Here is a 13,958-nt window from a genome sequence, read left to right as displayed (position 1 = left end):
CGATCACGGCAGACGTTTATTGTCTGTAGGAAACGGAAACAGAAACCCAGATAATACACAACAAATTATTAATAGAGTATGTTGTGATTTTCATTTCTTACTAAATCACATAAAGGGCAAACATTTGTCCTTTATCCTGATTGCTGGAATCTTCTGCCAAGTGTCTGAATAGAGTGAAGTTGCAGTTACTTGTTCATCATCTGGTGTCTTTGATGTTCTCATGAGCTCCCCATACACACCGTGATCAGTCTTATATTTCCAAGACAAAAGTGGTTGTTCTGGTTACGTTTTGTAGTATCCGTCAGACGTAGGTGTTAAAACAACAAGAATGATCCCATTTAACAAAAGAACATATCACTATTCAGCTGACATGAGGTGTGTTTAAATGAATAAATTAATAATTCCATGATATGATATGTAATACAATGTGCAATATGAAGCAGCAGTGTTAGTTTTACCAGGAAATGATCACAACATGTAATAAATACAAATATAAATATATGAATAAAATTTCAGTAGAGGTAGTCACTGCAATTCAATGCAAATAAGATTAGAAATAAACCTCAGCATCATACCAGATTTTTCACGCAGGAATGATTTTCCTGAAATCCTCACCCATGGCATGACATTGCTTTTTCTACATAATAATACGTGTCATGTGATATGTAGAAACAAACTACAATTTTTTTTGTAGAAAGCGGATGGTTAGCTCGTACATGGCAAAAACTGCCATGTTGACCGGAAAGGCGCGGACACAATTCAGCACGAGGCCTTTAAAAAGAACGCCGGTTCCCTCAGTTCGGACACTTTCGGTTATGCAGTGGAAAAAGCCTCTGTAGCGCCTCTTGCCCACACCGTCAGTCTGTAAGCGAGCCTTTATAACGTCCATGGGGGTCCCAACGCTCCAGGCACACATCCCTGCTAATCCTCCAGCGAGCATCACCACCTTCCATTCTAGAAAAATGGGTTTGGAAATGTAGCATCGTATTAGACACTATGGTATGTCGATTGTACAAGCAAATATGTTTTTGGTTGCTTATGGTATATTATAATGTATGTATGGCCAAAGGTTTGTGGACATCTGACTTTCACACCCGTATGTGGTTCTTCCTTAAACTGTTGCTAGAAAGTTGCAATACTCAATTATATATGCTACGTAATTGTATAAGAGTTTCCCTCACTGGAACTGACAATGCACCTGTGCATAAAGCGAGCTCCGTGAAGACGACGTTTAACCAATGTTGGTTCCAGTTTTTCCCACAAAGTTTCTTGCACAGAGCCTTGACCTCTGCCGCACTAAACACTTTTGGGATGAACCAAAATGCCAAATGCACCCCAAGCCTCTTCCACTAATATCACTGCCTGAATGAACACAAATCCCCACAGCTACACTCCAAAATCTAGTGAACAGCCTTAGCACGAGAGTGGATCATCTCATTAACAGTAGGATTAAAGCTGGAATGGGTTGTTCAAACAGAACTTTGATTGAAATAAGATTGTTCAGGTGTCCACGTACGATGACACGATGATACATACATTTTACACTAATTTATAAAGGAGGATAAATTGTTTGTGTAAGTAAACCATGATCCTATTAGACTCTATCTTCGATTGTTTATCATAATGCAAAATTCTGTTTTCTTATATACACAGGTATAGGAACATTTTACAGTCTAACAGCATAATTGTATGTATATCCTGGTTAGACTCAAAACTATTGACAGTTTTGATTAGTGCACGATCAGACAATCAGCTATCTTTTACCAGGCTGAGCATTGTTGTCCAAAGATAGGCGATCACAGACAGTGTTGTAGACAAGGAAGTATGTGGCGAAAGATGGACCGTCTCTTAGCGCCAAGGCTCCAGCTCCCTTGTAAAGGCCCAGCACTCCTTCCTCACGAGCAATGGTTAAAAGACAGTGTACAGGCCCACGATATTTAGGCCTAGATTTGAAGTCAGATCCCTGATATAGTTGGGTCTGACACTGAAGACGTACTTTCACAATGTCCGCTGGGGACATTACTGAAACCTGGAAAGCACAAAACAGATAATCTTTTATGTGCTGATGAACAGAACAGGACAGTTTCTGGAAGGTCTGTAACTTGGTATGATTTTATTGAATTAACTTTATATATTTTATATTATAATTAATTTATTGATAAGCAACACTTAATGCGCATTATAACTTACAATAAAAAGAAGACTTCCTCATGGTAAAAATAAAACTGATTAACCATTATAATAAAATCTACGCCGGATCAATTGATTATTAACTGGTTCTAATCATGATTGGTGGTCACCGTACAAGTCCCAGTGACTGATCTGTTACTATAGAAACAATATCTCCAACATTGTTTAACGATTAGTGAGTTGAATTAAAGCCAAAACTACTGTTGCTACTGTATTAATTAATCAACACCTTCTGACCAATCAGATTCAAGAATTCAGAAAGGACTGTGGTATTAAAAACAAACAACAACAAAAAACTTATTGCTTCATATTATTCACAACTACTGTATTTCATCACTGTGCTGCAGATTTGTGTGAACCCTCTGTGTTTGATAAAAATAAACAAACAAATAAACAGACAAACAACCCGAACACGAGGTTGGTACCTGAGCAATCCCCCCAGCAAAGCCTGCTAGAAAGATATCATGTTTGGGACTGGGGGCATCTGCTCTTTTACCCCTCAGGCGGTGCAACACCTGAAGCGCATTCCTATATGTGCCGAACACCACAGAAGAGCTGATGGACACTGTAGTCATGGGCATCGACATGCCTTTATAAAAGCCATACACCTGTGAATATACAGTAGAAGCTTATTAAAAACATACCAATAAAAAAACAAATGACACACTAGTCCATTTTACATACCCCTTCATTTCTGCAGGTTGTGTGAATGCACTGCCAAACCCCAACGAATTTCCTCTGTGTCTGTATCCTAACCTGGATAAAATACAGTATTAAACAGCAGTAATGTAGTAATCACTTTATTTTTGACTGAATATTACCTTAACTGTGTCCAGAGGATAGCCCACTGCCACCCCAAAAGCTCCTGAACACCACAAAACAGTAGGGAAACATGACAAACACCACAAGCTTTAAGCACAAGATCATTCACTTTGCCTACAGAAACATAGATGACTTTTAACAGCTCGGCCTTCGCCATATTTAACCTCTAAACCGCTAAGCTAACGGAGCTACTGGAAACAGTCCAGGTTAATTAGTCCAGTAAGAGAAAATGCTAACCATTACACTGTCGTCGCCTCGACGACATATTTAATGTAGATTATTTTCGTGATATAAAGCAGACCGTGTATAAAGACAGGAAATGAATTTACCTCCAACAGAGCCGGCAATGAAGTCTGCTACATGCATATCTGCTCTCCATAGACCGACACATAGCACCTATACTGTAGCTAGCTAGATGGCTAACTAGAATAAACCTTGAATGGCAAACAAAAATGCCACCTTTTTCCATTTTTAAGTTATTACTATTATTATAAGAAGTACAAGAAGTAGTAAAGCTCAATGTTTAAGTTGTTAAGCTGCTGAACTGCCCATTAAAAGATTGACATTTTACAGTTTATTGCTAGGTTTTAAAATAAAAATTGGCTTTGGCTTTAGCTTTAGCTTTGGCTTTATCTGTCACCTCAAAGGTGTAAACGTCTAAAACACTCTGCGTCCTGACGACGATTATATTTATTATTAGTAGTAATAGTAGTTGTTACGGTTGTAAACTGTGGTTACCAGGTTAAAAGTTTTTTATTTCACCAATAAATTCAACTTTTTTTTTTTTTTTTGGCAAAAAACTTCCTTTTTCATGAAAACGGTTAAATGGTCTATTGGCAGCGCACGCGCTGGTCAGACTGAAGCGCGTGGGCAGCTGCCAAACGCGCATTCCGTCTTTGCACACAACAGGGCGCGTGTCAAACTGACTACTTGTTCTGCATGTAGTGCACTAACTGGGGATTAAGCTGTTTGTAGGAAACCCTAATGCACACGTCATGTGAGGGCACTGATAGTGGAATTACACTATGTAGCCAAAGGTTTGTGGACACCAGACCGTCAATATGAGGTCCTTCCTACAAGTGTTGTGCACATAGTAGTGCACATGGTGCAAGAGCTTTGTTTGTATCCAGTTATTCAAAAATCACATGAACATTTAGTGTAGAAGTGGAGTGGAAAATATGGACTCATATCCCAGAATGCAATGCAACAGATTTGAGTTTCGGGATCATCGGTGATGTATATGATGAGTACAAAGTGTGAGCAGTCAAAAGATATTTTAAAAGCTCTTTTCTGGATGTATTTAATGTACGTATTGCAGCTGCTGGTTATGAGTTAACAGTTAACTTACCAATCACTGACCACCACTGTTCTCAAAAGCCAGTTACAATAAATACTACTACTACTACTACTACTACTACTACTACTACTAATAATAATAATAATAATAATAATAATAATAATAATAATAAATATTATAAAAAAGCAATGCGCATGAATGTTTAAAGCTAGTTACTTTAATTACTTTTATTATTTACCTTAGCACGAGCTCTGTGTTCCCAGTTCTTGGACACTTTCTGATTTCCGTGTGCACTTGGCAAAGGTGTTTTGTTTAACACCATAAAAAGCGCGTTAAGAGTAATGTCCTACATTTTTTCAATTCAATTCATTTGTATAGCACTTTTAACAATTTCCCATTGTCTCAAAGCAGCTTTACAGAAGTATGGACACAGAAGAGAGAGAAAAATAAATAAATATTTAATAATAATAATAATAATAATAATAATAATAATATGAAAGTAAAATATATTATTAGAATATATATATATATATATATATATATATATATATATATATATATATATATATACAATTAAAGTTTAAAATTACTTTTAAAAAGATTAACTTAAAATTTCTATCTTTAATGAGCAAGCCGGAGGCGACAGCGGCAAGGGAAAACTCCCTGAGAGGACATGAGGCAGAAACCTTGAGAAGAACCAAACTCAGAAGGGAACCTCATCCTCATTTGGGTGACACTCTACAGTAAATCATGTAAATAATGTCCTTTCTACAACAATTTATAACAGTGCAACCGAGAGCTCCTGATGAACTATGAACTAAACTACATGTCACTCATCCAACACTTGTTGTTGTTGTTAAACAAAAACCAAAGAGTAAACGAAATACCAGAATCAGTTTTGCTCTAACACTGTAATGGCTGTAATTACAGTGTTAAATCTCGGTTTGAGACACACCCATAGGCGCACGCGCCAGTGGGCAGTTAGGGGTGTTGCCTGAGTTCACTCGAGTCTATTGGCTCAAACTAGTCCTTAAATATGGACTCGGCTTCTCTCTGTGAGCTCCATTCAGAAAGTACTAGAATAGACTGCTACTTGAGACAGGCATGAAACGCAAGTCCGAGCATCTTTTGGTTGTGCAGTAAAAAAAAGAAAAGAAAAGAAAATTATAAAAATCTTTAAAAAAAGTTATAAAAATATTTTTTTTTCCAGTCACTTGAAACTAACATTAAGGAATGGCATTGGACTTTGCAGCAGGATGTATGGGAGGTAAGTGTTTATATCTAGCAGTGTGAATCACAAACTATACTAAACACCAGCAAAGCAGTGGGTGAAGCCATCTGCTTGTTTTCCATTTCATATGGAATTCTATAATGGTATGGAATGTAATAATATGTACATATATATATATATATATATATAATAGTGCTCTTTTTTCAGTGATGATACTTATTTTTCACAACCTGAAATTGTATGAAAAAAAAACATTGAAGCTTGCAACAAAATTATATGCCCTGTATCTCCTCTCCTCCACCAGGTCTATTCCACATATCCGTACATGCCTTGACACCCTGACTTTCCCAGGACTACACACAAAAAAAATGTTTAATTTATTTTCTTAACGCTTTTCTATTGAAATATCATCGTATTTTAATCCTAAGTGTATAAACTGCACATCAGAGCACAAAGCAGAGAGAAATTTTAATAGTCATAGTTTGCATTAAACTCAAAGGAGTACTGATTTACACATCTGTCTTCTCTCTCTGCTGATCTCTAGCCAGCCAATCAAAATGGCTGTCCTTTTATCTGCCTACTGTGCAGCCTAAAGAGAGCTCACACTGCCAACACACTCACTCATTTGTATAACCCAAGGACATCAGAGTTCCTGGCTTTGCTCAGCAAATCAAGCACACATGCAAACATACGGATATTTCTGTCAAGCGTATAGCGTATTAGTTTCTAACTAGCTTACCGTGGTATGCTGTAACTTTCATACAATTTAATGATTACTGTGGATCATTTCATATGGATAATATTGCACTTAATATGCCCAAGATGCACCAGTTATTCAAAATATACTGTACACTTAAAAAAAAAAAAAGAAACTAAAATAATATTAATGCATTCAGAGCTGTACGACCGTCCTAATAGTATCGAATTGTGGAAGTGTAACGATTTTTGATCCCGTTATCGGGTGTCACCCAGCGGAGGATGAATTGGGTTCCTCTCAAGGTTCACTGCAACCGTCTCCCTGGCTTGCTTTTGAACAGAACCGATTAAGCACCGATTAATAGTTAAGCACCGATGGCCAGAAATTTACCAAGAAGACAGTAGAATAAAAAAATAAAAAATATATATATATAAATTAATAAATAAATAAATAAAAACCTGCATGTTCTCCCCGTGCCTCGGGGGTTTCCTCTGGGTACTCTGGTTTCCTCCCCCGGTCCAAAGACATGCATGGTAGGTTGATTGGCATCTCTGGAAAATTGTCCGTAGTGTGTGATTGCGTGAGTGAATGAGAGTGTGTATGTGCCCTGCGATGGGTTGGCACTCCGTCCAGGGTGTATCCTGCCTTGATGCCCGATGTCTCCCTGTGACCCGAGGTAGTTCGGATAAGTGGTAGAAAATGAGTGAGTGAGTGAGTGAGTAAGTGAGTGAGTGAGTAAATAAAAACATTTTAGTAAAAATAAAATCACGGCCCTGAGTGATGCAGCAGAAAAGCATTTGCCCTATCTGCAGATCTTCAGATGATTAATAGTTTGATGGGAATGAATGGCAACCAACACTAGCCAGTTGTGTGCATTTGTCAGATCAAGTTAATTGATTTACTGCTTTTTACCGCCATGTCAGCAACAAGACTATTTCACAGTGAGACCAGATATAGGCCTACACTTTACAAAACTATCCATGACATTCAGGCTCTGTACAAGGCAGAAATTCAGCTGGGACTAAATGTTTCCGATAAAGTTTCTGAATAGAACCGCTGTGTGGTCGTAATCAAAGGCTTTGCAGTTTAGTAGGATATGTTTGATAGTCAAACACCATTAGACATGAAAGGCATAAAGGGTTGCATCCAGCCAGTCTGGAACGACCCAGCCAGGACCTAGAGAACACTGTGTGATCATGTCTAGACGTTTTATTTCAAGGAGTTTATATGAACTTAATAATGGTCACAGGGAGGTATGCGGAAGAGGGCAGAAAGAGCTTTAAGTTATTGTTTTGTTTATACAGGCAGAATATTCATTGCTAATGTCTTCTTACAGGTGCTGCTGGTGTGTTGGTTGGACATCCTTTTGATACCGTTAAGGTGAGTTCACCTTTTTTTTTGGATAATGTTGATGCTGGACATATGCGATTATCTGTTATTCTGTCACAGCAGAAAATTCTAGAGAACAAATTCATAACCGTGTATTGAAACATAAAGTTAATAACCGTGTATTGAAACAAAGTTCATAACTGTGTATTGAAACTGTGTATCCTTTATAAAACACAAACAAAAAAACCCAACCCTATCCATCACACATGGTGGTTTGAGGGTCTGGTTGTGGGTTACAGGGTCACACGCAAAGCATTGGCTGAGCTCTTTTTATATTTGTTATTTTGGTCTCACAGTAATGTATTGTTTGTTCTAACCACAGATTAGATGTCATGATCATTTCTTATTGTTTTTGAATGCTCTCTGAAGTATGACCTTACTCACAGAAAAATGAATATGCGCACACACGCGCACATACAGACACGTGTGAAAGACTCCCAGCTCTGCCTCAGAGCGTAACTGAACACTGTTCCACTTCTTTGCGCGTGCGTGTGTGTGTGTGTGTCCGTCCTTTTTAGGGCATGATTAACGTCAGTACAATCTTGATCTCGGATCAGTCTTAATTTTTGCATCATGTCAATCAATCAAATACTAATATATCAGTTTAGACAGTACATGTCAATACAGGATATTGACAAAAATCCTATAATACTGATCCTGATCCGTGATTTCTTGTGAAATTTTGGGGAAATACTGTACATCATTAATAATTCTAGAAAACAGTATTCACAAAGATGTTAGCTCAGTATTATGATGATGATGATCATGAAATGAAATTGTTCTAGATTCTAATCGCCACAGAGGTCCAGAGCTTTGAGATACGATGTGTTTCATAGCCGCTGTCCTGCCTTTTTTTTTGTTTTTCATTGTAAACCCTGCTACAGGGGCTGTCTTTCACGGCATAAGTGTTACTTTGTTGTAGATGAGGGTGAGGGATTTACAACCCCTGCACGGATTGGTAACCTAGTAAGTACAGTCAAGGTGAATTTCTTCATTTCCATTCGAACATGGCGTGTTTTGGGTTTTCATTCATTTATTTTCATCCCTCAGCTACGACATAGCACTCAATAATCCCTGTTTTTATTCACTACACTGCAGACTCTTAAATTTCATGCTGTTTAAAATGTTGCGTTGTGTATTTTTTACCCCCATTTGATTCAAAGCTTCAGTTAATGTTGCTCATATGCTACATGTTCGTACAGTTCAGTGTGTTGTGAACGTGACGTTCGCTCTTAAGGTCTGGTTATAATTGTGGAAATCCAACTCTCAGGTCAGACTTCAGGTACAAAGTGTGGACAAGCCTCTGTATCGCGGAACGTACCACTGCTTCCAGTCTATTGTTCATCAAGAATCTGTGAGTATCATTTTCAATTATTATTGTTTTTTATTTTCTAGTGATGAATCTAATTCTCTAATTTAGTGCAGAAAATGAAAGAAAAATCTTCCAGCAAGGTCTTTGCACTTTGGCAGTGCAGGTTTGCACATTGCACATTGCTACAGCTGATATTTTAGGAGCCAGTGTAAGCAAGGACAACATGCAGAGAGCTAAATTTAAGCTCTGATGTCGTGCTATCTTGTTCGCTCTCTAAGATAAACATGCCACGCTGATCCGAGATGTGCTTGTGGAATATTGTGGTGAAGGAATTAAATGCCGATAATAAAGAACTGCATCATAAAGTCTGCTTTGTTGAGATTTTAGTGGTTTCTTTGTGGTCGGTAGCTTGATAAAAGACTTAGCCATATGGCTGCTTTTTGTCTTGCTAAATTGAATGTTGAATCTACAAAATGACTAGCTCTGAGATAAATGGATGCTCAGCTCACTGAAACAAAACACACATCATGCCTATATTCGTAGGTCTGTTATATTTTGCTCCTTGTTCATCTCTAACAGTAGGATTCCTTCTCTTACACTTCATTTCCTGTTTGTTTAATGTCTCATTTATTACAGATTTCTGGGCTCTACAAAGGTATTGGCTCCCCAATGATGGGCCTGACTTTCATCAACGCCATCGTATTTGGTGTACAAGGCAACGCAATGCGCATGTTGGGCAAGGATACCCCTCTTAACCAGTTTCTGGCAGGCGCTGCAGCCGGGGCTATCCAGTGCGTCATTTGTTGCCCAATGGAGCTAGCCAAGACTCGCATGCAGCTGCAAGGCACGGGAGAGAAGAAGTCTTCCAGGAAGATGTACAAGAACTCGCTGGACTGCTTGGTCCGCATCTACAAGAAAGAAGGCATTAGGGGCATCAACCGTGGCATGCTAACCACCATTATCCGCGAGACGCCTGGATTCGGAGTGTATTTCCTGGCCTACGACGTCCTGACGCGTTCACTGGGATGCGAAGCAGACGACCTGTACATCATTCCCAAGCTGCTCTTCGCAGGGGGCATGTCTGGGATTGCGTCCTGGTTATCTACCTATCCAGTGGACGTTATTAAGTCCCGCCTCCAGGCAGATGGCGTAGGCGGAGTTCATAAATACAACGGAATTATGGACTGTGTCCGTCAGAGCTGGCAGAGGGAGGGCTGGAGGGTTTTTAGTCGAGGTCTGACCTCTACTCTTCTCAGAGCTTTCCCAGTCAACGCCACCACGTTCGCCACAGTGACTCTGTTCCTCATGTACATGCGAAACGATGGCAGTGTGAAAGACTGTGAGCCTGAGCCTCAGCCTGTACAGCAAACACAGCTCCAAACTTCAAGCCTCTAATCGGATCTCATATTCGGTCTCTTCAGACATAATAAATATTATACAGTGCCTGTATTTTCCCCTCTGTACATATCCTGTTGGGGTTCAATTGTACCAGTTATACTAGAAACATTATCAGCAAAATTATAGCTGCTTTCAAAGTTTTATTTCTAAATAGTAACACACTGTGCAGGATTTTTATTTATATATTTTTTTTGACCCAAGGTTCTGAAAGAAACTCAAAGCATGTTTTTCGTAAGTTTCTCTCTTCAGTGCTGCTATGATTTTTTTTTGTCTTCAGAATGTATATTAGTCCAGGAATTTGGATCGAATCAAGTTGGTATGGGGAAACTTATGAGCAAGCAAAATCGTTAATGCCAAACTGTATTAAACTGAGTAAAGGCCAAGCGGGGATGGAGTCAAGTCTGTTTCATAGAAAGACAAAGATATGGGTCCAAAAAAAAAACTTAAAAAAAACTGCAGAAATGTCACTAGCTTTTTTTTTTTTTTTTTTTGCTGAAGTGTTTTTCTGAAGTGTTGAATTTATATAATATATGGCCAGAAGTATGTGAGCACCTGTCCATCACACCAAGCATTTCCACTAGATTATGATTCTATTATGAGCAGGACACTCGAATGTGTTTCTCGTCCTGCTTCAGCAAGCAATGTCTGATCAGAAGTGGACAGTTTGGACGCATAGATAGATCACATCCACAGATCAGATCAGAACAACGACTGATCAGATGACAAGTGGACAGCTTGGACACACACATGTTTACACCTGGTATTAATAATGCGTCTCTGGAGACCAGATCAGATTTTATACATTTCCCACTATAGGAAGTCTGCGTTTGTGCATCTTTACAGGCTGTATTTAATCGTGTGTTCTGCTAACAATAAGATATAAACGAAAGAGATAAAGGGCGAGAAACGAGACTATACAAAACAGAAGCCTTCATCTTTGTTGTTATAGCATCAACTTTATCCAATAACCTGGTGATGCTATTACAAACAGATTCACTATGATTGTATATTTTCCAGCTTTAACGATTAGACATCTCACTGTTGCTTTCGGGATGCGTCGAGACGCATTCGCTTTCTCATTAAGTGCGATGTAGCCATACTGTATGCATCCCAGACCCATTTGGGCTAGGCTTCTTGATCACTGCGAAGGGAAGACACTTTAAACAGCTATATGCTTTCAACATTGTGACAACTATGGAAGTGATGGACAGGCGTTCATATACTTTGGCCCATGTAGTGCATCTGTATTGGATGAATTCTGTTTATTTAGACTTTAATTTGCTTTGTCCTTTTTTTTGTTTGTTTTTTTTCTTTCTTCTCTCCATTGCAACTGGCATTCCAAAGAAAAGACGGATTCTGATTCGACTTTCATGCCTCTAACGCTGCATATTCACAGCTACAGCTAAAATCTAGCATTTCAGACAAATCTTGAAAATGTCAAAAGCAAAGCATGCGTAAATATTCATGCAGTATTTCTGTACAGTACAACACACCACTGTAGATCTTCAGCGAGAAGACAGGGACAAACCTCCTCGGTGTAAAGGTGATGTATATATGTATAAAAATCACGTCAGATGGATCGTTGGCTCCCATAAGCTCTCCACAACACTGTTAGTGTTACAGCTAGCTCTGATTACGGGGGAACACATCTCTGAAACATTACACAGTACAACCCTAGTGTCATTTGTAATATTATTAAAACTCAAAAATGATGTCTGTGCCTTAATTATATCAATTATTCCCTTACCTTCTATTACTCTCTAACCCACGTAGGATATCGGTGCATTATTTTAGTGCTGTAGGATTATTTTAAATGGTACATCTGGTTCCAATTACCTTCGAGAATCTCAGCAGTGATTTTCCTACTGGCATTGGTTAGTGATACCTTTGTGAGTTTTCTTTTGATTTGTAAGTCAAAAAATATAAACTTTTTAAAGGAAAGGTCTCACATTCGTGTGTATAATTCATGATTTTTCTATAATTCTGTCTGTTTTTACATTGTCTTCTCACATGGAAAATGAACAAGATTGTACAAAATGGTATTTATTAATGAAGTAAAGGGTAATGAAAATAGGGCTGTGTGTTATTATTAGTAGTAGTAGAACATAGTAATAAGCTTTGAAGGAATTGCATCATGCTGCTGTGCCATTGCTGGAAAAACACTGCGAATCCACTATGGAAAAATACAACCAGCATTCCTGCTAATGATTCGGCGGAAAAAAACATTGGGGACAATTAAATGGACCTGAATGTCAAGTTGTTTATAGAGAATAGATAAAAAGATCTTTACTCATAGACAGACAATTGGATGTATAACTGGAGGTTATACAGAAATATCCAAGAAGGCAGAAATAACAGAAATCTCCAAGAAGTCAGACTCCTACTGTACTTATACCAGTGTTGTATAAAGTACTAGAAAGCAATACTTGAGTAAAAGTACAAGTATCGTACTAGAAAAAGACTTTGGTAGAAGTGAAAGTTACCTTTTAAAATATTACTCAAGTAAAAGTCTTAAAGTATCTGATGTATACTGTACTTAAGTATCAAAAGTCATTTTCTGATATTTAATGTACTTAAGTATTTGAAGTAAAAGTAAAACGTAAAATTTCAGTGAATTTCCGTAGGCATAAGAGGCACTTCATCCGGTAGGAAGAATCTTTCATTCCAATGTACAGAAACATTTCTTGCAAATATGGCCACAGTTGTATAACATTATCTTCTTCACCCTGTTCACCGAGTTCACCACTATTATCGGCTTGGTCGTCTACGATAACGGGAGGTCCTCCAGTAGGTGCTTCCATGGCGGTTTCAGTTGTGCTTCCTCCTCCTTTGGCAACATTACGCTGAAATAGAGCCTGCGGAGCGTAATGCAATCTAGGAGCAGTGATTCGCCAAACCTCCCTTATTGCAGTCACACACATTTCTTCTGATTTTATTTTGCAGTAATGAGTAACGAAGATGCTTATTGGAAATATAACAGAGTAAAAGTATACATTTTATCTAGGAAATGTAGTGGAGTAAAAGTGAAAGTTGACAAATTTAAATAGCGAAGTAAAGTACAGATACGTGAAATTTCTTCTTAAGTACAGTAACGAAGTATTTGTACTCCGTTACTTTACAACACTGACTTATACCAAGTATGACAGAGACTGAAGATACACCTTCATATATACATACACCTTTTACAACTCCACAAAACGCATGTAAGCTGGACTGGCATGACCCCATGACCGCAACAAAGCAGTCATGCATTATTCTCCTTGAGTCACTGGTTGGACAGTGTGTCCTTTTCAGCACTCTGTTATATATATATAGATTTTCCTGGAAGGCTGGAACGCAACACTCCTATAATTGGAGTCTAGTTTGAACAGTCCAAAAGAGCAGTCCATGATTTCTATGCAATGCAGAGGAAGAGGCTGTTTAAATCTCACAACAACATGGTCTAGTGCTAAGACATCCAAACAACTCTTAACTCTTAAATGGCGTCATCACTATGAAGGTGTTTAATCAGAGTAGTACATTCAGCCACAGTAACCCAGGCTGCAAATCACCAGCTAAAAAATCTCTTAAAGGGATGGAATGTCCACAAGGTAAATGGAAACAATAGCTGTGTTCATACCAC

At 38.4% G+C, this 13,958-nt stretch overlaps 2 protein-coding genes across 3 annotated transcripts; one reads left to right on the top strand and one right to left on the bottom strand.

Moving 5' to 3' along the window:
• Window positions 1-82: 82 nt before the first annotated feature.
• On the bottom strand, window positions 83-3,770 carry slc25a47b (solute carrier family 25 member 47b). 2 transcript variants are annotated; one of them, XM_060880364.1, is made up of 6 exons: window positions 3,342-3,770; window positions 3,012-3,055; window positions 2,875-2,946; window positions 2,616-2,798; window positions 1,765-2,029; window positions 83-954 (listed from the first exon to the last, which is right to left on the bottom strand). In XM_060880364.1, exons 1-6 carry the CDS (start codon window positions 3,376-3,378, stop codon window positions 677-679), a joined length of 879 nt encoding a protein of 292 aa, XP_060736347.1. In that variant the 5' UTR covers window positions 3,379-3,770; the 3' UTR covers window positions 83-676. The 2 variants fall into 2 exon arrangements, with proteins under 2 accessions (XP_060736347.1, XP_060736349.1); XM_060880366.1 differs by lacking the exon at window positions 3,012-3,055 and having other exon boundaries at window positions 3,342-3,389.
• A 1,613-nt stretch (window positions 3,771-5,383) lies between these two features.
• On the top strand, window positions 5,384-12,392 carry LOC132852868 (mitochondrial basic amino acids transporter). The gene is made up of 4 exons (XM_060880360.1): window positions 5,384-5,576; window positions 7,574-7,617; window positions 8,897-8,980; window positions 9,575-12,392. The coding sequence occupies exons 1-4, from the start codon at window positions 5,543-5,545 to the stop codon at window positions 10,331-10,333; spliced, it is 921 nt and encodes a 306-aa protein (XP_060736343.1). The 5' UTR covers window positions 5,384-5,542; the 3' UTR covers window positions 10,334-12,392.
• The last annotated feature ends 1,566 nt before the right edge of the window (window positions 12,393-13,958 follow it).

Source organism: Tachysurus vachellii, chromosome 10 (genome assembly GCF_030014155.1).
Source record: "Tachysurus vachellii isolate PV-2020 chromosome 10, HZAU_Pvac_v1, whole genome shotgun sequence".
NCBI lineage: Eukaryota > Metazoa > Chordata > Actinopteri > Siluriformes > Bagridae > Tachysurus > Tachysurus vachellii.
Note: the sequence above shows the minus strand (reverse complement) of the source record. Positions and strands in the feature narration are given on the sequence as shown.